The sequence below is a fragment of the Girardinichthys multiradiatus genome, chromosome 1, assembly GCF_021462225.1.
Source record: "Girardinichthys multiradiatus isolate DD_20200921_A chromosome 1, DD_fGirMul_XY1, whole genome shotgun sequence".
Lineage (NCBI taxonomy): Eukaryota > Metazoa > Chordata > Actinopteri > Cyprinodontiformes > Goodeidae > Girardinichthys > Girardinichthys multiradiatus.
Window position 1 is genome coordinate 28,016,540 of NC_061794.1, and position 21,124 is coordinate 28,037,663.

At 40.1% G+C, this 21,124-nt stretch overlaps 1 protein-coding gene across 1 annotated transcript in view; it reads right to left on the bottom strand.

Moving 5' to 3' along the window:
- Positions 1-21,124, bottom strand: part of LOC124867204 (ERC protein 2-like) — a 263,676-nt gene that overhangs the window by 75,351 nt on the left and 167,201 nt on the right. Inside the window, exons 18-19 of the mRNA XM_047363523.1 lie at positions 10,614-10,761; positions 2,331-2,492 (exon numbers count right to left, since the gene is read on the bottom strand). Coding sequence (XP_047219479.1) covers positions 2,331-2,492; positions 10,614-10,761 — 310 coding nt within the window. The remainder of the gene's footprint in view (positions 1-2,330; positions 2,493-10,613; positions 10,762-21,124) is intronic.

A 21,124-nucleotide genomic window follows, 5' to 3' on the forward strand; every position in this document is an offset into this window, starting at 1 on the left:
TGTTTAACGTTGATGAGGACGGTGCTGCAGTATTCTTTGAAAACACGGTGGGCAGTATGCTAGGTAATCAGTGGAAATGCAGTAAAAGAAAGAGGAAGCGCTTCATGAAATGGCTGTGTGCACTATCAAAATAGGCTGTCTTTTGAAAATGGACGTATAAGTACTGACAACATTACTGCATTGCTGATTGGGTGGGGGGTCAGCCTGTCAGGTTCTCAGACCATATGCTGCACACTGCATGTAATTGGTCTGCATGGCTGTTATCCCAGAAGGAAGCCTCTTCTAAAGATAATGCGCAAGGCTAAAGACATGCATTGCTAAAACCCTATCCTGTGGCCTGATGAGACCAAGATAAACTTATTTGGTTCAGATGCAGTCATAGGTGTGTGCTGCAATCCAGGTGAGGAGTACAAAGACAAGTGTGTCGTGCCTACAGTCAAGCATAATGGTGGAGTTTCATAGTTTGAGGCTGCATGAGTGCTGCTGGCTATAGGGAGCTACCTTTCATGGAGGGAACCATGAATGTCGATATGTACTGTGGCATGCTGAAGCAGAGCATGATCCCCTCCCTTTGTAAACTGGGATGCAGCCCAGTATTCCAACATGATATTTACTCCATACACATCTCCAAGTCGACCACCGGCTTTCTTGCTTTGCAGATGCATACAGGTAGGCATGTGGTTGTGTATATGCAAACCTTTTGAAGATCAGGCCCTTAGTGCACAATTTGGAAATTTTTACTTAGGTCTGTACTCACTTTTGTTGCCAGTAGTTTATACATTAATGGTTGTGTGTTGAGTTATTTTGAGTTGACAGAAAAGTTACACTATTTTGCAAGCTGTACACTGACTATGTGACATTGTATCAAAAGTGTCATATCTTTAGTGTTCCTCCATGAAAATACATAATAAAATATTGACATAACTTTAAGGGGTGGACTCACTTTTATGAGATGTGTTAGTTTGTTGAACTTACACTATAAAACATTACATTACAACAGTGCTGGATAATTCCAGGAAAAAAAAAAGAATATATATATATATATATATATATATATATATATAGCAAATGCTGCAGCCTTAGTAAGCATTCTTTAACAACAAGACAAGGGGAAATTTAGATTATAAATCCTTGTAGTTGCAGTAAGGTAGCTTCTTGAAAACAGGTGCTTCACGTAAGCTTTCCCCACTTTGAATCACCTGATGCAGCTGATTCAGAATTAGATGTTGCCTCATTCTGTGAGGGAAAAGAATGCAGATGCTTGCATGCTTTCGTGTGATTGAAAGTTATTAATAAAAAAAGAAAGGTATGAGTGTCAATCAATCACAGACTCCTACATTCTTTAAGGAATTAAAATTTGTTCTTCTAAAGGCATGAAAGGAAGAAATTATTCAAACCAGTTACACTATCCCTCTGTATATTGCTGATATATGTGCATGCATTTTACCACTATTAAGCACAGGGGATCTCCAGTTCATGTTTGACTCTAATTTAGACAGCAGATTCAGGATTATTTATAAAGAGTAGAGACACGCTACATTTCATTTCAAACAGAACAAATGTAGCAATATAAACCCAGGTGGAAATTCCCAACCATCATCTTAAAGCCACACACTCAATAAAACACGTGCACAATTTTATAGTTTGGAATCCCCCCATGCATAACAATAGAGCTGTGATGAGTTTGAATTCAATTCAAATAACAAAAAGGAGCTTTAATGAGTTAATGGGAAGATAGTTAAAGGTTATTTGTGTTTTGTAGAGATTGCTTTCACCCACAGGCAGTTTCACTGGGGTACACAGTACAAACAAACACTCCAGTATGCATCTTCATGTGCATCCACGTTAATGATTGTGTGCACCTTTATGCACACACTACATAGTCACTCTGCTTTAAGACAACAACAGTTTTTTCTCATTTTTCAGCTGTCTTCAGACACATTAAATGTGTCCTTGGGGCAATGTGGGTATTCTACCCAGACAGAGAGGAGGGAGCTTGTATAAAAGTTGGATGATATATAAACTAATCTCACATACAAACCCCATCAATCAAAAACAATCTTCTGGCAGGTTTTTCCTTCTGGCTTCTTATCTGAGTGATATGAATAACGCTAACTTGGCAGGAAGTATTGGCATTTTAGGGTTACAAAAAGAGAAGAAATGTTATGCTGTCAAAGCAGACCACAACTGAGTGGCGGTGGAGTTGATAAATATGAAATCGCATCAACCTTAAAGTCACAAAGATGAAGGCTCAGAACACATCAACTTGGGTAAACAAGCCTTAAGTTCATCTGCCACTTCAGGGTGTCTGGGTGTCATATGTGTTTGACCTGATCCATTGGAGGTCGGTGGTTGGTATGAGGGTCCCCTCTTGGCAGACTTCGGTGGTGTAATTTTGCTGGATGCATGTGGTGCAAATGATGAGGGTGATGCTGGGGGTGGATGTAGTCTTCCTCATAATTGTCTGCTATTAACTTCATTCTGCTCTGAGTCTGCAAAACAGATCATAAAGAAGAAATAAGCAATACAATTGTTTAAAATGCACAACTGTAGCACTCACACACAGGACCATTAATTTCCCTAACACTGCTTATTTGTTCGGTGAAACTTTTCCATGAGTCTTAGAATGATTAGACTGAGAACTTTCTGGATGAGGGAGAAAATATGTCGAAAGCCATCAAAGATGTTAAAAACTGAGCTGCTAACAACATTTGACAGGTCATAAATTGTGCAAGTCGGAACACCTGATGGAACTATCGTAAGCCTGTCATACATATTCTAAATTATGTTTTAAATTGAATAAGATAAATCATGCTTTAGAGGAAAAAGAAAACAGTGTAGTGTGACTAACATTAGCAATCAGCCTCGACTGTTAAGAGAGATACAGAAGAAGAGTAGGTGCAAATATATTCTGCTCAGTTTTATTTATTTGACTTTATATAGTTTCCTTCAGGGCAAACAGGATTGTCGAGCTGGTGGTGGGATTGTGTATGGGATATAGATGACTCCAAGAAAAGACGTGTAATTTCTCTGCCAACATCTTGCGGCTTCCCCAAGTTTAATGAGAGCCAGGCTCAAGGAGGAATAAGCAAATAAATCGGGTCAGCTGTAAAGGCAAGTTTGAGATGGTGTTATAGTAGTTAGCTGGCTAGGGATAAGAGAGCCATGATAAGAGGCTGAAGCCTAATGACTACGGAAACAAGCCAGCCAGGATCACAGGAGAGGATGCGGCTGGTATTAAAGACCTTAGCAGTTAGTTTTAACTCGAGAAGAGCATCTTGGATAAGGTGAGAACACTGTCAAGGCAGTAGGAGGAGAAGAGAAACAAGTTAGGGATGGATAGAGGAGGGGTTCAGACAAACATGAGACCAGTGGTTAGAGCTGTTAAAAATCAGGTTGAGGTGTCCAGGTCATTATGACCTTAGGTACTGCCATTAGCAGGTGTGACTGGGTGAAGTAGGGCTATGTTTACCAGTCCAAGAGCTGTCATCTGTGATTGAGGATACAACAATTACTACCATATGGCACATACAGGTGGTGCTTCCATGTGGAATCTCCTACTTTTAAATCTTTTACGCTTTTAGAGTCTGTTACGAAGAAATCTGGGCTGGGAAATGTTGGCACCATGTCGTATCTCAAAGTTAAGTTAAAGATTTATGTTCTCTAGGGAATAGAAATTGAGACTGTATTTTAAGTAGTAGTACACTGACTTTGCTCATGGTTAATATACGATGGTAAAGACAGTTAAAATGCCAACTCCTTAATGAAATCTTTACATATTGTGATGATGCGTCTGCTCCTTATAATATCTAATGTTAATATCTACTTGCTTACAGCAAGAAGGCTGGAAAAATTATTTTGAACGCTGTTCATTTTAAAGAGAAATATCTGTATTGGCAAGTCAAAGCAGAACAAAAACTGGAAATCAGCAGCAAATTTTCTGATGGGCACATCTCAAAGGCAAACATCACACTACAGGTCTTGATGCTCAATTCCAATTTTTTTGATGAAATCAAATTTTTTTTGCGTGGTTGTTCAAACTACTAATTAAATGCAATCGCTATCAGACTGCACTCTGAACGGTTTATGAAACCAAAGGGATCCGCAAAAGGAAAATGTAGACGTCACAGAGCCGCATCCTGTTTAAGGAAGTAATGGAGTTTAAACAAAAATTCAACATGGAAGACTCACCACCCCCACCACGTCCAATCATTCATCACTGGCTGCTCCAATCAACGGCAGGCCCACACTTCTCCTCGGCCAATCATCTCCCAGGGCATCACTTTCAAAGACCTTCTGCATGGAAGACACCGCTCTTCTGCTGAGGTTCGACCCTTCTCCACCCCTTCTCCACCATAGGCTCCTAACTCCTTCCAAAGGCCTACACCACCACCACGATCAGATCCCGGGGGAGGGAGACATACCTCATCATAATCCTAAGATGTTTATTCAAACCCACTTCAGCCTCAGCGTTTACGTCTTCCTCCGGGGTCCAAGCGCCAAATAAATAATATTTTATTAATAAACTCTCTAACCGTAATCTTGTTGTTTCTCCATTATGTGAGTCTTTCCAGGTTGAAATAATGGATGTCGGTATCTCTGTGTTATTATTATTATGTTGAGCAATGGCAGATGACAATATTATGACCACATCATAACAAGACGAAGAAATGAAAGAAAGAGAAGAGCACAACTAATTACAACGGCTGTTTGCAGGGCAGTGACTGCTACTTCTGCAGAGAAGTCTGTGTGGATGCATAGAGGGAGCCAGGACAATGACGCTAAAGTCAGATTAAATGCAATAGGACCATTCAGACTGCAAATGCTTTGAAAACGATCGGATATGTACATGATTTAGTACCCTATATGAAAGTGGCACAAATGAGATTTTTTGGAGGTAAAAAGATCTGAACTGGGGTGTTCCGCCATGAAAAAGTCAGATACGGGTCGCACATGCAGAAAAAAGTCTGATTTGGGCTGCATTTGCCTGCAGTGTGAAGGTAGCCTAATTTATTCATTTGGAACCATGTTATCTTTGTAGTTCGATATAAAAATATGTGGATTTGAGGGTCCTTTTTATTATTATTAATGAACTGAGAGAAAAACTAATCAATTAGGTGCTGAACTTAGTCTGAAAAATATAAACAGCTCAGATTTGGTCATCCGTTTTATTCACGCACTTGTAGACACAAAGAAAAACACATACATTAACTCCTTTCCTTAGGACATGTTCCCAAACGCTTGTGTAAAAACAAAGGTGTTCACACTAAAAACGCCTGTCAGGTGGAATGTGTGAGTTTTAATTAGTGTTAATTAGTAGTCTTGTAGAGTAAACAGCTTGCCAGTGGCCTCCAGGCCTGCTTGTAGATCACAGACAGAACAGCACACACAGGTGGCACTACTGCATGCAGGGAAGAGAAAAGCAGGATCTTCACTCACATCTTGAAGCAAAACTGGCTGTATAATTTGGGCTTTGTGTGTTTTTTTGTATGTGTATCAATGTGCAGCTGCTGATGTAAACATGGTAGCAATCACTGCTGAGCTCACAGCTGCATTGCAAACCCTAAGACAGGGCCTGTATAAATCACAAGCCTGCTCTGATTAAAGAGTGGTTGTATTAACACATCAGGACACAGGAAGCTGACAAGAAAACCCTTAAACAAAAAAGCAGCTGGGTTGGGGAAATGCTGCACAAGTTTCAAAGCATTTAAGCAAGCTGCTTTAATAAGGTCTTTCCATGTGTGTTCAGTGTTACTCAGCTATCCTAGTATAAAACAGAAAAGAGCTATCAGGCTATAAGAAAGGATGAATGCTCAAGTGTGTCCAAAACAACAGGGCAAAATGAAAGACAAATATCACAGGAAAAAACACACCTCAGAGATTTCCCAATTCATCTTTCGCTCAACTTCAAACCACCACCAATGTGAAATCATCCATTACTTAGATGAACTGCTAAAAGAATTCCCACACTGGGACGCATTCGCTGAAACTCTCTTCTCTACAAGTCTAAACACTGCACTCTACGTGAGTGTGTGTCTATGTTTGTATATGTATGGTTGTCCGCTCAATGGAAGGGTTTCACCTACACTGGAAAGAAAGTGAATGATAGGAAAGTTTGTTTAATACACACATACCCATGCATGCATCCAAAAAAAAAGAGGGATGTGGGGATGTCAGACAGGTCAGGGCTATCTGTAAATTCATCTGCTGTCTCAAGATCAGCTTTCTCCAGAGAGACTTTGAGTTCCATAATTCTTTGGCATTTCCTAGTTAGTTTCCTTCCGCAAAAGATGTTTACGGACCTAAGGAGGGCTTTTATCGTAAAATGTATGTCACTGAGTCAGGGGACAAAGTGCCTGAGTGTACAATGACGAGCAATGTGAATTCAAAAGATTTCAGCGTATACAGGTCCTTCTAAAAAAATTAGCATATTGTGATAAAGTTCATTATTTTCCATAATGTAATGATGAAAATTTAATAATCATATATTTTAGATTCATTGCACACTAACTGAAATATTTCAGGTCTTTTATTGTCTTAATACGGATGATTTTGGCATACAGCTCATGAAAACCCAAAATTCCTATCTCACAAAATTAGCATATTTCATCCGACCAATAAAAGAAAAGTGTTTTTAATACAAAAAACGTCAACCTTCAAATAATCATGTACAGTTATGCACTCAATACTTGGTCGGGAATCCTTTTGCAGAAATGACTGCTTCAATGCGGCGTGGCATGGAGGCAATCAGCCTGTGGCACTGCTGAGGTCTTATGGAGGCCCAGGTTGCTTCAATAGCGGCCTTTAGCTCATCCAGAGTGTTGGGTCTTGAGTCTCTCAACGTTCTCTTCACAATATCCCACAGATTCTCTATGGGGTTCAGGTCAGGAGAGTTGGCAGGCCAATTGAGCACAGTGATACCATGGTCAGTAAACCATTTACCAGTGGTTTTGGCACTGTGAGCAGGTGGCAGGTCGTGCTGAAAAATGAAATCTTCATCTCCATAAAGCTTTTCAGCAGATGGAAGCATGAAGTGCTCCAAAATCTCCTGATAGCTAGCTGCATTGACCCTGCCCTTGATAAAACACAGTGGACCAACACCAGCAGCTGACACGGCACCCCAGACCATCACTGACTGTGGGTACTTGACACTGGACTTCTGGCATTTCCTTCTCCCCAGTCTTCCTCCAGACTCTGGCACCTTGATTTCCGAATGACATGCAGAATTTGCTTTCATCCGAAAAAAGTACTTTGGACCACTGAGCAACAGTCCAGTGCTGCTTCTCTGTAGCCCAGGTCTGGGGAATGCGGCACCTGTAGCCCATTTCCTGCACACGCCTGGGCACGGTGGCTCTGGATGTTTCTACTCCAGACTCAGTCCACTGCTTCCGCAGGTCCCTCAAGGTCTGGAATCGGCCCTTCTCCACAATCTTCCTCAGGGTCCGGTCACCTCTTCTCGTTGTGCAGCGTTTTCTGCCACACTTTTTCCTTCCCACAGACTTCCCACTGAGGTGCCTTGATACAGCACTCTGGGAACAGCCTATTCATTCAGAAATGTCTTTCTGTGTCTGACCCTCTTGCTTGAGGGTGTCAATAGTGGCCTTCTGGACAGCAGTCAGGTCGGCAGTCTTACCCATGATTGGGGTTTTGAGTGATGAACCAGGCTGGGAGTTTTAAAGGCCTCAGGAATCTTTTGCAGGTGTTTAGATTTAACTTGTTGATTCAGATGATTAGGTTCATAGCTCGTTTAGAGACCCTTTTAATGATATGCTAATTTTGTGAGATAGGAATTTTGGGTTTTCATGAGCTGTATGCCAAAATCATCCGTATTAAGACAATAAAAGACCTGAAATATTTCAGTTAGTGTGCAATGAATCTAAAATATATGAATGTTAAATTTTCATCATGACATTATGGAAAATTATGAACTTTATCACAATATGCTAATATTTTGAGAAGGACCTGTAGAACAAGAATAGAGTTCCAATATACAATCAAATTTAATAAATTAAAATAAATGTTCCAATGAGCAGTGTTATCCAGATTAAAAGTACCTTTTGAAAATAACATTTAAGCAGGTAATAAACATACTTTTCATTAAGTCCATATTTATGCATTTGAAATGTTTAATTTATTTGTCTAATGTAAATTCTAATTCTAAATGTCTTGTTTTCATTAGCTGTAAGCACAAAAACATCATAATTAAAAGAAATAAAGGCTTGAAAACATCAGTGTGTGCTTTAATAATCAATATAATGTGTTTCATTTAGTGAATTAAGTTACATAAATGAATAAACTTTTCAATAATAATCCAATTTATTGAATTTGACTGTAGATCCTGGTTATGTGCCAACTGTCAATTGGAAAAACATCTCAGTCCATCAACAATAGTAAAAGGCAAGCGCTCACACAATTAGTCATTTTGCTAGGTGTCTGTTTTACTGCCTGCCCATGGGCTCACTCATCCCACTGAGCCACAGACAAGGTCAGACTGATTTTAGAACAATTCAGTATATCTAGAAAAGTCAATTTAAAGACTGCAAGGCTCAGATCCTGTGGCATCATAAGCCAGTATCATCACACTTCCACAACTATGTTGAGCAGTTTTGTTAAGAGAAAAAGTTTTGTTTTTTTAATTTTTCTTCTTTTCATCCAAGCATTTATTCATAATAGTCTCCTTTGGTACAAACTGCAAAGATGTCCATTTTACATACTAGCTGAAGTGTACATATGAGGATGTGAAAGAAGGCAAGCATTGGTGTTCGCAGCAAGATGCTGCATACCTTCTATAAGTCTGTTGTGGAGAGTGTGATCTCTTCTGCCATCATCTGCAGCATCAAAGCCAGGGACATAAAAAAGCTCAACAAGCTGATAAAGAAGGCTGGCTCTGTTCTGGAGACTCTGGAACCTCTGGAGATCAATGTGCAAAGAAGGCTTTTTCATAAAATGAAGAACATTATGGAGAACCTTGAGCATCCTCTTCATGAGGCTGTTGTACAACAACAGAGTGTCTTCAGTCAGAGGCTTCTACAGATCTGCTGTAAGACCGACCACTACAGGAGATCCTTTCTGCCCACAGCCATCAATATCTACAACATTTAATTTGGCTTTGGATACCCACTCCTACAGACAATGGCAATAAGGAACATTGGCAGTGGTGGACCCCAACGAGTTTGAAATTTGGATCATAAGACCTCTCCGATCGCAAAGCAGGAACTACTGCTTCTGTAAGATCAGCACTTATGTCTCACTTTCTTGGTAATGTGATAACAGGCACATCCAGATTTGTCCAGACCACAAAATGTCAAAACCGCTTTTATTGGGGTAATCACTTCTGGTCATGATTAGTTAAACAAATGCATTCCATTAACAACACCTGGTTACCATTTATCTTCATAATCCCAAACCTAGCATTACACACACTGCTTCTACATTTTGGTTTGTTCATAATTATTAAAACACAATATGTTGTACTCTAGTAACAGTGTTTATCTCATGAGGTGTAAAAAGAAAGCTTTGATACAAGATTAATATGTTCGAGTGCCTCAGGATGTTTTCAGAAATGTGCTTTCCATGCACAAGAAAGAAGCAAATAGAGTTAATGTCTTCTCCCTTTCTTCTTTTGTGCAAGTTTTTGCCTTTTTTCTGCTGTTCAAAACCCAGAAGCCACATCACTGAAATTAGAGCTCTTCATCACATCATCTGGTGGACTGTAACTGGTAGTTACTCAACAGGAAAAAATGACACATCAAATGGTGATTAACAGATAACTGGCCTTCCTTGAAATACCTCGAATGGAATTGCACGCCCAAGGAACTGTTTACTGCTTACAAGAGCCAAACATAGGTTTGAATTTACATGCACATCCAATCACTGCATCTGTTGACTTTTAAATACCCTACTTTTCCCAGAAACCTGCAGTGACTCAGGATAACGTACATGTAGACTCCCTGCTGTTAGCTCATTATCGTTAGCATTTATGTTTGATCAGTCACTGATGCTGTCTGACCAGACCTCAATGATCCACATACCTTCCTCAGCCTGAGGTAATACTGAGAAGCACAGTAGCATTGTAAATAGCTAGGTGTGTGTATGTGCATCTGCATAAGTGTATGCGTATACCCTGATTTATGTCTGTTTGACCAGCAAGCCTCAGACGAAAACAGTTCGGCGGTGACTCAACAATGACACTCGTCTGTGACTAAAGTGTATCCAGTAACTCTGATTGCAACATTGCTGTTTAGAGAATAGGTTCCATCTTGTGATTATGTGCCTGGATATGGATTCCAAGCTCTGGCTTTATTCCTTTGGCACATCATGATTGAATGCACCAGGTGTGGTTTGAGGCGTCTAAGTATATTCCATTAACTACCACAAATTATTAACCTCTATCTGTTCCCAGTTTTAAAGTTCAAAGGTCTTGCCATGGGGCTTCTGTAATGCAAACAATAACCCACCATGTGCAGAATGTTTTAATTTGTAGCTCTGCTTTGATTCTTAAAGCCAAAATTGTCCCTTCATGTACATCTGTATGGAAAGTTAACATTCTGGACCAAGATTAATTCTTTAAAAGGATGGAAGAAAAACTTGATGGCTATGCGTGATTAATGTACCTGTTGTTTGAGCTGGTGCATAAGCCTGTCCTTCTCCCTCTTCAGAGCCATCACCTCCTCTTGGGCTTTCTTGCGTTTGGAGGAAGATAACTCCAAAAGGGCAATGTTAGCATCCTTCTCACTGATGGCTGCCAGCAAAGCCTGCTGTCTGACATGGTGAGAAAAACGCAAGACAGACTGCATTAAAAGTATCAAAATTAAGTCTTGGTTATGAACACAAATGAAACTACAGCCATATTTTCCTATATAGGTAGGTGTAAAAAAAAAAAAACACATACCACAGCTGTAATTTTTTGTGCATATAAAGATGTCAAAGAAGGCAAACTCCCTCATTCTGAAGTTCTTTAAACTTAGACAAAGATTCCACAAAAAAGATACAGACATCTTTGAAGTGGTCTGCTAAGCTGAATTAGTGGTACCACACTGTGACTCACCAGCATGTAATGGTGTAATAGACTCTGTAGACTAAAGATGATGTGACAGCTTTCATCTGTCCTCATTGGTTAAAAAAACATGAGTGTTCAGGGTGATATATAGTGTTCTATAGTGTTTCTGCCACATACAGTTATTTGCCTGTAGATCATAAAGTTCATTTTTGGTGTCATCTGTCCAAAGCATCTTCTCACACATGGTTACTTTGTGCCCTACATGGCTTGTAGCCAACCTTGAATTAGACTTCTATCTTCTTGCTAGTCTTCTATTAAGGTCAGATTTTTTAAGTGCACAGCTAACAAATGCGTTGAAAGTTTCTTCCATCTGAGCTGTGGATCTCCACAGCTCCTCCAGTGTTACCAAGGGCATCTTGGTTGCCTCTCTGTTTCATGCTTTTCTTGCCTGGGCTGTCAGTTTAGGTGTACGGCCAAGCCTTGTTAGATTTACAGTTGTCCTCTATTTTTTCCATTTTTGAATGATGAATTGAACAGTGCTTCATGGCATGTTCGAAGCTTGGGATAATGTTTTATAACCTAATCCTAATTTAACCTTCACCATAACTTTATTCCAGAAATGTTTGTTGTGTGGCTTCACTAATTTTTCTCACCAATCTCTGAGGACAGATGCTATTATTTAGTGCCTATACTGAGATTTTCTTGCACACCTGGGACGTCTGAATGCAATTTGTTGCTCTGATTTTATTTAGGGGTATCAGAGATATGAATTTTAGCATTCAACAAGCTCACTGAAGTGTACTTATCCAGAGCTCCCTGAACTTAGACAGAGATTCCACAGAAAACACAGAGACATCTTTGAAGTGGTCTGCTAAGTGGTGTATTAGCGGTACCTCACTGTGACTCACCGGCATGTAACAGTGTAATAGGCTCTGTAGGCAAAAGAGGATATGACATCTTTAATCTGTCCTCACTGGTTAAAAGAGTGCCTGAGTGCGTGTGTGTCTGTGATTGTAAATCCTGTTCCAGGGGGGAAGCAGTGAGTAACGCTCTACAGGTGTAGATGAAACACACCAACAAGGTTCAATATACACAAACAACCACATGCACAAATATACCACAAGAGGACTGAAGAGCATGTGAAGCAAAGTCTGTGTCTTTAAAGCAGATCTTTGATTACATTCTCTGTTATCAAACAGGATGTTGTATATCCAGTGTTACGACACACACACACACACTGTCTACCTCCTCTTGTAAACATACTTAGGAGCAGAAATATTCTCACAGACAGTCAGCCACACACACCTCTACTTCTTTAATTAGGGAGTGTAAAAATATGAGCAAGAAATATATTGGCCAAGAACTAAAAAGAAGACAGAAAAAAACATTAAGAAGTATCTTTGTGCAACGTTAACTAATTAGGGGTATTTCTTGCCTTTACAGTCTGACTATTCTGTAAACTTCACTGCAATAGCCTCTGAAGGTATTTTTAGTTGGATAAACAAAACAGCTTAACAGCAGACTCTTAAATTGCATTTAACAAGCATTTAACCAGCATAGTAATGTGTGGGTTTCTGTAAGGTAAGTAGTAGAAGAGCGAGTCTGGGCACATTTAAAATACACTTTGGACTCTATTAAAAATTGACTTGCAATGGGGTGTTTTTATTCCATGATTTAAGTCCCTGCAGAAACAACCCACTTGCAAAAATAAACATGCTGAAGTCCGAATAAAGTCATGCTGGCCCAGGAGTCCACATTTTGTGTTTTTAGTACAATTATCTCTACATTGCATCTGGATTCTCCAATTCGAGGCCATTAATAGACCTCTGTGTGTGCTTGCATGTAGAGTGTATATTTGTGAGTGCATGCACGTGGGTTCTGACTTGGACCGGAGCAGTTAATCACATCATTATTCACAAAGTAAGACCAATGTGACCATTTTTGTCTCTCCACACCTCTACTGTTGGTTTTTATTAATGCTAACTCTAAAGGGATCACACATATTGACCTACATTGGATTTGCATTAGATCAAATGCTTCAGACTCCAGGAATATTCTGCTCGGCCTGGCCTTTAATGCTGTAATAATTATTCAGGTTTAAGTAATCCTATCAAGAAATCAGCAGTGAAAATTATTCAACAAATCCAATAACAGAGTAATTCATGCAGAATTATTTTTCATGAACTTTACCAAATAAACTAATGAGAGATCTAATATGCAAATAATTGCAGAAATTCTACTGCCCTGTCTTTAGCTCTTTTAAATAGAATGAAGAGTGGATGCACAGTCATATATGGGCAAGGAATGTGGCAGATGGTGTCATCGCTCATAAACGGGCCAATTTACAACCCTAACGTATTTGCAGGATGGCCATCTTTACACCAGACTGCTGAATCATGTCCAAACCATATCACAGCTTTACCTCTTGTCTCTAAGATTAAGTTCATACAGACCCAGTTTGAGAATTTTGTCTTCAAAGGGTCAACATGGTCCTGTAAATTCATGAAGAGTGGGAGCACGATTCTTGCACTCTAACTTCATCACAAGGCCCCAGTGAGGACTAAAGACAGTGTCTTGATAGACAATCTCATGAAAAAATTTATTACAGTGCAACATCCACTATAATGAAAAGATGCTCATCGATTCTATGAAAATAACAAATTACTCACTTTTAAATACTTATTTTCCCACAAGTGCCTCCACAAATATTAGAACTCCATTTTCTGTGTCTGTTTATTTTAAAAGGTAATCACACCTTTTTCAGTAAATCTAATAAATTACCTCATAAAAGTGATGTGAATTGGAAGGAAAATTATACATAGGTCTCAAAATAATTTCCTAATACAGAACATATACAGTGTGGTTTGAATGTGAATTCATCCTCCTGGAACCCCTGCAGTTTGCCTACAGAGCCAACAGGTCTGTAGATGATGCAGTCAACTTAGCCCTTCACTTCATCCTCCGGCACCTGGACTTCCACAGGAACCTACGCCAGGATCCTGTTTGTGGATTTCAGCTCTGCCTTCAACACCATCGTCCCAGCTCTGCTACAGGAGAAGCTCTCCCAACTGAGTGTGCCCGACTCCACCTGTAGGTGGATCACTGACTTCCTGTCTGACAGGAAGCAGTGCGTGAGGCTGGGGAAGCAGGTCTCTGACTCCATGACCATCAGCACCGGTTCCCCCCAAGGCTGTGTTCTCTCTCCTCTGCTCTTCTCCCTGTACACCAACAGCTGCACCTCCAGTCACCAGTCTGTCAAGCTTCTGAAGTTTGCGGACGACACCACCCTGATCGGACTCATCTCTGATGGTGACGAGTCTGCGTACAGATGGGAGGTGGACCATCTGTTGGACTGGTGCAGCCAGAACAACCTTGAGCTCAACACTCTAAAGACAGAGGAGATGGTTGTGGACGTCAGGCAGAACCCAGCCCCACCTGCCCCCATCACCCTCTGTGACTCCACAATTGACACTGTGGGATCTTTGCGCTTCCTGGGAACCATCATCTCCCAGGATCTCAACTGGGAGCCAAACATCAGCTCCCTCATTAAGAAAGCCCAGCAGAGGATGTTCTTCCTGCGGCAGCTGAAGAAATTCAACCTGCCAAAGACAATGATGGTGCACTTCTACACAGCCATCATTGAGTCCATCCTCACCTCCTCCATCACCATCTGGTACGCCGCTGCTACAGCCAAGGATAAGGGCATGCTGCAGCGTGTCATTTGGTCTGCTGAGAAGGTGATTGGCTGCAGTCTACTGTCGCTCCAGGAACTGTACACCTCCAAGACCCTGAAGTGGGCAGGGAAGATTCTGGTAGATCCCTCCCACCCCGGTCACAGACTGTTTGAGACTCTCCCCTCTGGCAGGAGGCTGCGGTCCATCCGGACCAAAACCTCACGCCACAAGAACAGTTTTTTCCCATCTGCCACCAGCCTGGTTAACAAAGCCCGGAAACCACCCTGACACTCTCCTTTTCCCCCATACCCCCCTTTTCTGCTGACAGGACACCTGTAACCTGCAACTCTATGCGTTACATTAACGCTCAGCTTGGACTCCTGCTTTACTTGCACTGCCATACTTGCACAATGATCACCTGCACTGTTGTTCCGCTCTCGCACCCAATACTGCTCTATATTTACTCTCACTCACTTAAAACTGTGCACATATATTTATATTATATTGTAGATATGTTTATACTGTTTAATTTGTATTGTATTGCACTGACTACGCCAAAACAAATTCCTTGTATGTCCAAAAACGCACTTGGCAATAAAGCTTTTCTGATTCTGATTCTGATAGAACCACCTTTCATTGCAGTTACAGATGCAAATCTTTTGGGGAATGTCTCTAGTAGCTTTGCACATCTAGAGACTGAAATTATTCAGTTTACTGCAAAATAGTTTCAGCTTAGTCAGAATAGAGAGCATCTGTGAGAATCAAATTTCAAGTCTTGCCACACACTTGCAATTAGATTTAGGTCTAGTCTTTGACAGTAACATCTTAACAAACAGATTTGCTTTGATCTAAACCATTTTGATTGTATACTTATTGTTGTTGTCCTGTGAGAAGATGAACCTCCTCCCCAGTCTGAAGTCCTCTGGTACCTCTAACAGGTCTTCTTCCAGGACTGCCATGTGTTTAGCTCTATCTCTCTTCCCTTCAGCTCTGAACAGCTACCTTGTTCCTGCTGTCTACAGCATGATGTGGCCCCCACTATGTTTCACAGTGTGTTTCTTTTATGTATGATGCGTAGTGTTAATTTTCCCCCACACATAGTTTAGGATGTGGGCAAAGAAGTCAGTTTTGATCTAATCTGACTGGAGCACCTTATTCCACATGTTTGGTTTGCTGTGTCCCTACAGTTTGTGGCAAATTCCAATTGAGAGTTCTTATGGCTTTATTTCAGCTTGGATTTTTTCTTGGCGCTCTTCTAAAAAGACAGATTTGTGGAGTGCATGATTAATAGCTGTCGGTTCAACAGATTCTCCCACCTAAGCTGTGGACCTCTGTAACTCCCCCAGATTTTTAAAAGCTTATCTGCTTAATGTTCTTGTTGCCTGGCCTGTTGGGTTAGGTGGAGGGAAAAGTCTTTGTAGGTTGGCAGTCTCTTCCCATATCCAAATGATGGATACAAAATGCTTCATTAGATGTCCAAAATGTTTCTTAACCTTAAACTTTTTACAACTTCATCTCTGAGTTTTCAGGCTTGTTCCCTATTCTAGAGGAACAATTATATTTTATCATTGCAGTTACTCACCAGGATTCTTAAAGTGTGGTATCTCCTCCCAGTTGGCAGCAGGACAAACAGTGAATGCCCCAGATGATTTTTATCACACTGATAGTTCTAGCCTTCCGCTGGAGCCAGTCAGCATATACAGTGTGCAGAGGTGACAGTGTAAACCCTGTGACCCTTTGTGTCATTTTCATTAGCAGGATTAGGTTCCTCCTGTTTTCCTCTGTGAAGCTCCAATACCAAACAGTGCAGCAGTTCCTGAGCAGCAAAGGTGGCAGACTGGCCTTTCTTTTCTGAGCCTTCTCAAGAAGAAGGCTTTGCTGAACTTTCTTCTTTAGGCCTGAGGTGTTCATTGACCATTGCAGACCCTTACTGATGTAAACACCAAGGAACCTAATGGAGTCAACCCTTTTTACCTCCTTTCCTTTGCTAGTCAAGAGACATTTTGTGTTCCTCCTAATCCTTCAAAAGTCTACAAGAACCTCTTTGGTTTTAGTGGTGTCTAAAACCAGGTTAATGTCTGTAAATCATTTGACCTGATGTTAGACCTTCTGCCTATAATAGGACTCATTATTATCTGAGATGAGTCCAACTACGATGATGTCATCTGCAAATTTCATTGGGGTGCTGGAAGAGTGTGGGGGATACAGTCGTGGACGAAGACAGTGAAAAGGGCTGGACACAGCCATGTGGCACGCCTGTATTCATAATTATGGTTGATGATGTCTAGTTTCCCATCCTGACATTTTGTGGTTCAAAGTAGGGATAGGTACCGAATTCGTTACTTTTAGAGGTAGTGACAGAATTCCGTCGGTACTACGGAATACCGATTCACTTAAATTTAGACGGTACCATGTTTCGATATCTAAAGGCATCATTGTGACAGTGAGGGAGTGAAAGAATGGGCGATTTTCAATGCCTGACATGAACATTGAGCATTACACAAGAGTGTAATGATGTCAGTAGCTGCTGCTATAGTCAACAAAGCATGTAAAGCATGTCTGATAAAAAGTGCTCAAAAATATGGCTCCACTTTTCAAAATGCACTGCAGATTGCACTGGCTGCAATATTTGTGATGCGAAATGCAAGGTCAGCAGCGGGAATACTTCTAATCTAAGGAAGCACCTGGTTAAGCACAAGATTTTTCTCAAGACTGAAGAGTACACAATTTTCATAAGCCTCAGATCCAAGTCCTGCATTCGGCTCCGTTAGCTTGCTTGCATCTGTTAGCGACTTGTCTGCAGCCAGCTACACGGGAGAAGAAATGTTTGAAATAACTGAGATGTTACAGTACAATGTTTTTGACATATATTCATTAAAGTTTATATATTGAGAAATAAATATGTTAAATTGAAAAATTTAGCAATTTTATTATTAAAGTAATTAACATTAATTACACAGTTGAAATCTGTTTATTAATTAGGTGACTTCTGAATGCAATTGGTTGAACTTGGTTTTATATAGGAATATAGAAGTGAAAAAGGTTGTGCACAAATGCATTTTCCAAACTTTTGATTGAAAAAATAAATATAACAATATTTTTTTTTCTTTTACTTCATTACAAAGTTCTATTTGGTGTTCGTCCTTCACATTAAACCTCAATTAAATACATGGAAATCTGTCATAGCAACATGTCAAAATGTAAAAAAGTTTAACAGGTATGTAGTGTCTACTAGATGCTTTTTAAAAATAATGTTTCCATCTATGATTTGTATTGAAGTAACAAAAGAACATATGCTTCACCATTGACTGATGCTATGTAAAACACGGTTTCTGTCCAAAAATCTTTGGGTTCTGTGCACATCGCAATGAAATAAACTATTACACTACCATCTCACCTGCACCTCAAAAGATATACGGATAAAATCAACAGAAGATTATTGATCAACGCAGAGACGTTCTGGGTCTGACAGAATGAAATCCCTGAACCAAATTGGCTGTCATGCTTCATTGCGATTTAAATTGTTTCCAGTCTCTGCATTAACACTAAACACAGCAAGGTTGTCTCCCTGTGGGTGCTCGCTGAGTGCTGCTGTGGGGTATTGCTGAGCGATCTCTTCCTAAAACAATAAAAAAGGAGGCATTATTATGATTAGCCCCTAGAAAACCTTGGCTTCCACATCCTCACCAAGTAATTATGTGCTTGGTATTTGTGCCTATGTGTGTGTGTGGATGTGCTGATTAGTATTACAAACAGTCTTTGAACTTGAATCACACTGGTATATTTAATCACGTCTAATTTGTGTCGCCATTTGGCCTTAGATGTAGAACACAGTTGTGGTGTACATTAATCTGACAGGCTGGAATCATCTGCTAGACACACATGAACACACAAAGAAAAATACAGGTCCTGTATCTTCTGGCAGATAATCAGAGGTTGAACTTTCTTTGTCTCACTCTAGAATAACTTTTACTTGGCACGTCTTGCACAAACAAAAGATTATCTTAATTTCCAGTCCAACTGAAAAGGTGACAATGAATTGTATTTTCATGAAAAATCACCTATTAGTTTGTGTATACTCAAACATAGGAAGTCATGAGATATTCCTATAAAAACACAAATAAATTCCGCTTTTAGATCCCCGTTGTCACAGAGCCCCAGCACAAGATAAAGATGTTGGAGTTAACATAATAATCACAACATTCACATAAACAGATGTGCACCTATATAAATCCCACGTGTCATGGCTCAAATGTATTTTTAGTATTGCGAGAGTCCATGGAAAAGCTCTCTATAACTTCACTGGCTAAGCTGACATCCTATTTATAAGGGGGAAATTCTCAGCTCAGCTACAACATGTGATACCAATTGAACCTTCATGGTCCTGGGGACGAATTGAGACATTTAGATCTAAAGAGTTGGGAGATTCATGGCTAAAAGACATGCCCGAGTGATGAGAAGGTTGGGTGCGTGAGAGTGACATAAAAAGAAAAGAAAATATTGAATGGAACAAGTGGACAAAGGGACAAGGCTACTGAGCATGATAGAAGCAAAGACAAATGGTAAAGATATCATTTAGCCAGGGCAGATGTTAATTTAATGTTAAAGATTTGTATCTGACAATGGGTGAAAATTGAGTTAGAGAGCATTCATTTAAATATACCTTTAAATAAAAGGGAAAATCCTATGAAAAATGAATGGTGACAGTGTGTAGATGAAGGTAAGATGATAAAAAAATTTTTAAATGTAAACAGATGGCTTTATCTAAAGAAACAAGAGAGAAAAAACTATGTTTGATGAGGCAGATCTACCTATGCTGCCTGAGAAAGAAAAAAGGGAAGTTGACGGCAGGAGGAAGTAAAGAACACAGCAAAGGTAAAGATTTAAGAGTCCCTGTCTACCCTAAATCAGCTCAGCGCACTCCATGTTGTTATTCCTGGGCGTCACGGTTGAGGGATATGTGTTTATAATTTGTGTTATGACTTACTTGAAATTATGAGTGTGGAGAGTCAGTGGGACAGAACCAGATGCGTCTACTTGATCCCCAAGGGAACCATCAATAATGACTGCCCCTACGTGCAGTGTGTGCATGTGTCGTGCATGCGTATGTGCATGCATATGCAAACGCCTCGGCTTTGGTGTCCTTAAGTCTATGTGAGTTCATTTTGTTGGCAAAAAAACAAGAAGATGCCACTGATGCTGTATCTGTTCCCACAACATCCATTATGAAGTTCTTTACTTTCTGATCTAGCCTTTCCAGCACTCAGCTCTCCAGCTCTGTAGAAGCATTCCTCTGGCATTTTATGGCTGTTCCTTGATTGTAAGTATGTGAAGGTACAGCATGAGTCTGGGGCCCCATATATTGGAGGCCTGTAGTGAGAGCAAGCAGAGGACATGAGAGTGGAGCATGGTTGAGTGACACTATTATTTATGTTCTTGGAACAGATTGTTATTTACAACTAAGGAGGTAGGGAAAATGTCTATTTTCAACATGAAACACATGCTAAGCTTCATCTTGTAAGCTTACTCCAAAGCCAGTTTACAAGGTAAATCTGTATTTTAAATCTAAAGGCCAGTTTAATGTATTTTTAAGATATGAAACAAGTTTATGAATAGTTCATATACTGAACTAGTAACTAACCTGCAGCCATTTGCAGAATCCAACAACTTCCTGTTCTAAGTTTGTATTAGCTAATCTTAACTGAGAAAATAGACCTTATGCAAACCCATCACAACAAAAAGGTATGAGCCAATCTTGTTTGTTCCCATAGAACTTATGTATCACTACACTAATTCTGACTACATGCTACAAGGCCTTTGCTCTGCCTACTGAGAAAAACCCATGACAGCAGATGGTTGTCCTAGAACTCGACCAAACTATGTGTGTTTTCACTTCACTAATAAAATATACAGCCCACTTACTTTGCTCACCCTCACTCCCACCTAGGGCTCTGGCTGGTAGGTTCTGGTGGTTGATGGTAGGCGTCTAATTGGAAAAGTATGTATCAGTTTTACAGCAACAAGAGGGAAAATACGAGGGGACAAAAATCAACAAATCTGCCAAAACTAGCCAAATGTTTAGAGTGGAAGCAGGGACGAGGAGAGATGGCTGACTGCTCCCAGAGATGAGCCAGACCAGACGGCCACCGCTGCATTCCATCCAGGAGGGAGAGATAAACGGGCTCAGCCGTAAGAAAAAGAGTGAGGGGGGCGGGGTGGCTGTGTGTGTGTAAGTGAGTTCAAGTTAAGAAAAACAAGAAAAGTGAATTCTAGCTCAAATTTTAATATTATCTAAGGCAAATAGAGTGTCAATGTTTAAGTTTAAACCAATTTTAAGAGGGTTTAAATTAAATGTTTCACATTTTTTTAAATATTAATGGTGCAACTTTAGATCCATGTCATGCAATTAAACAGGACACCATTTGTTTTTTGAGAATCAGATGACAATATT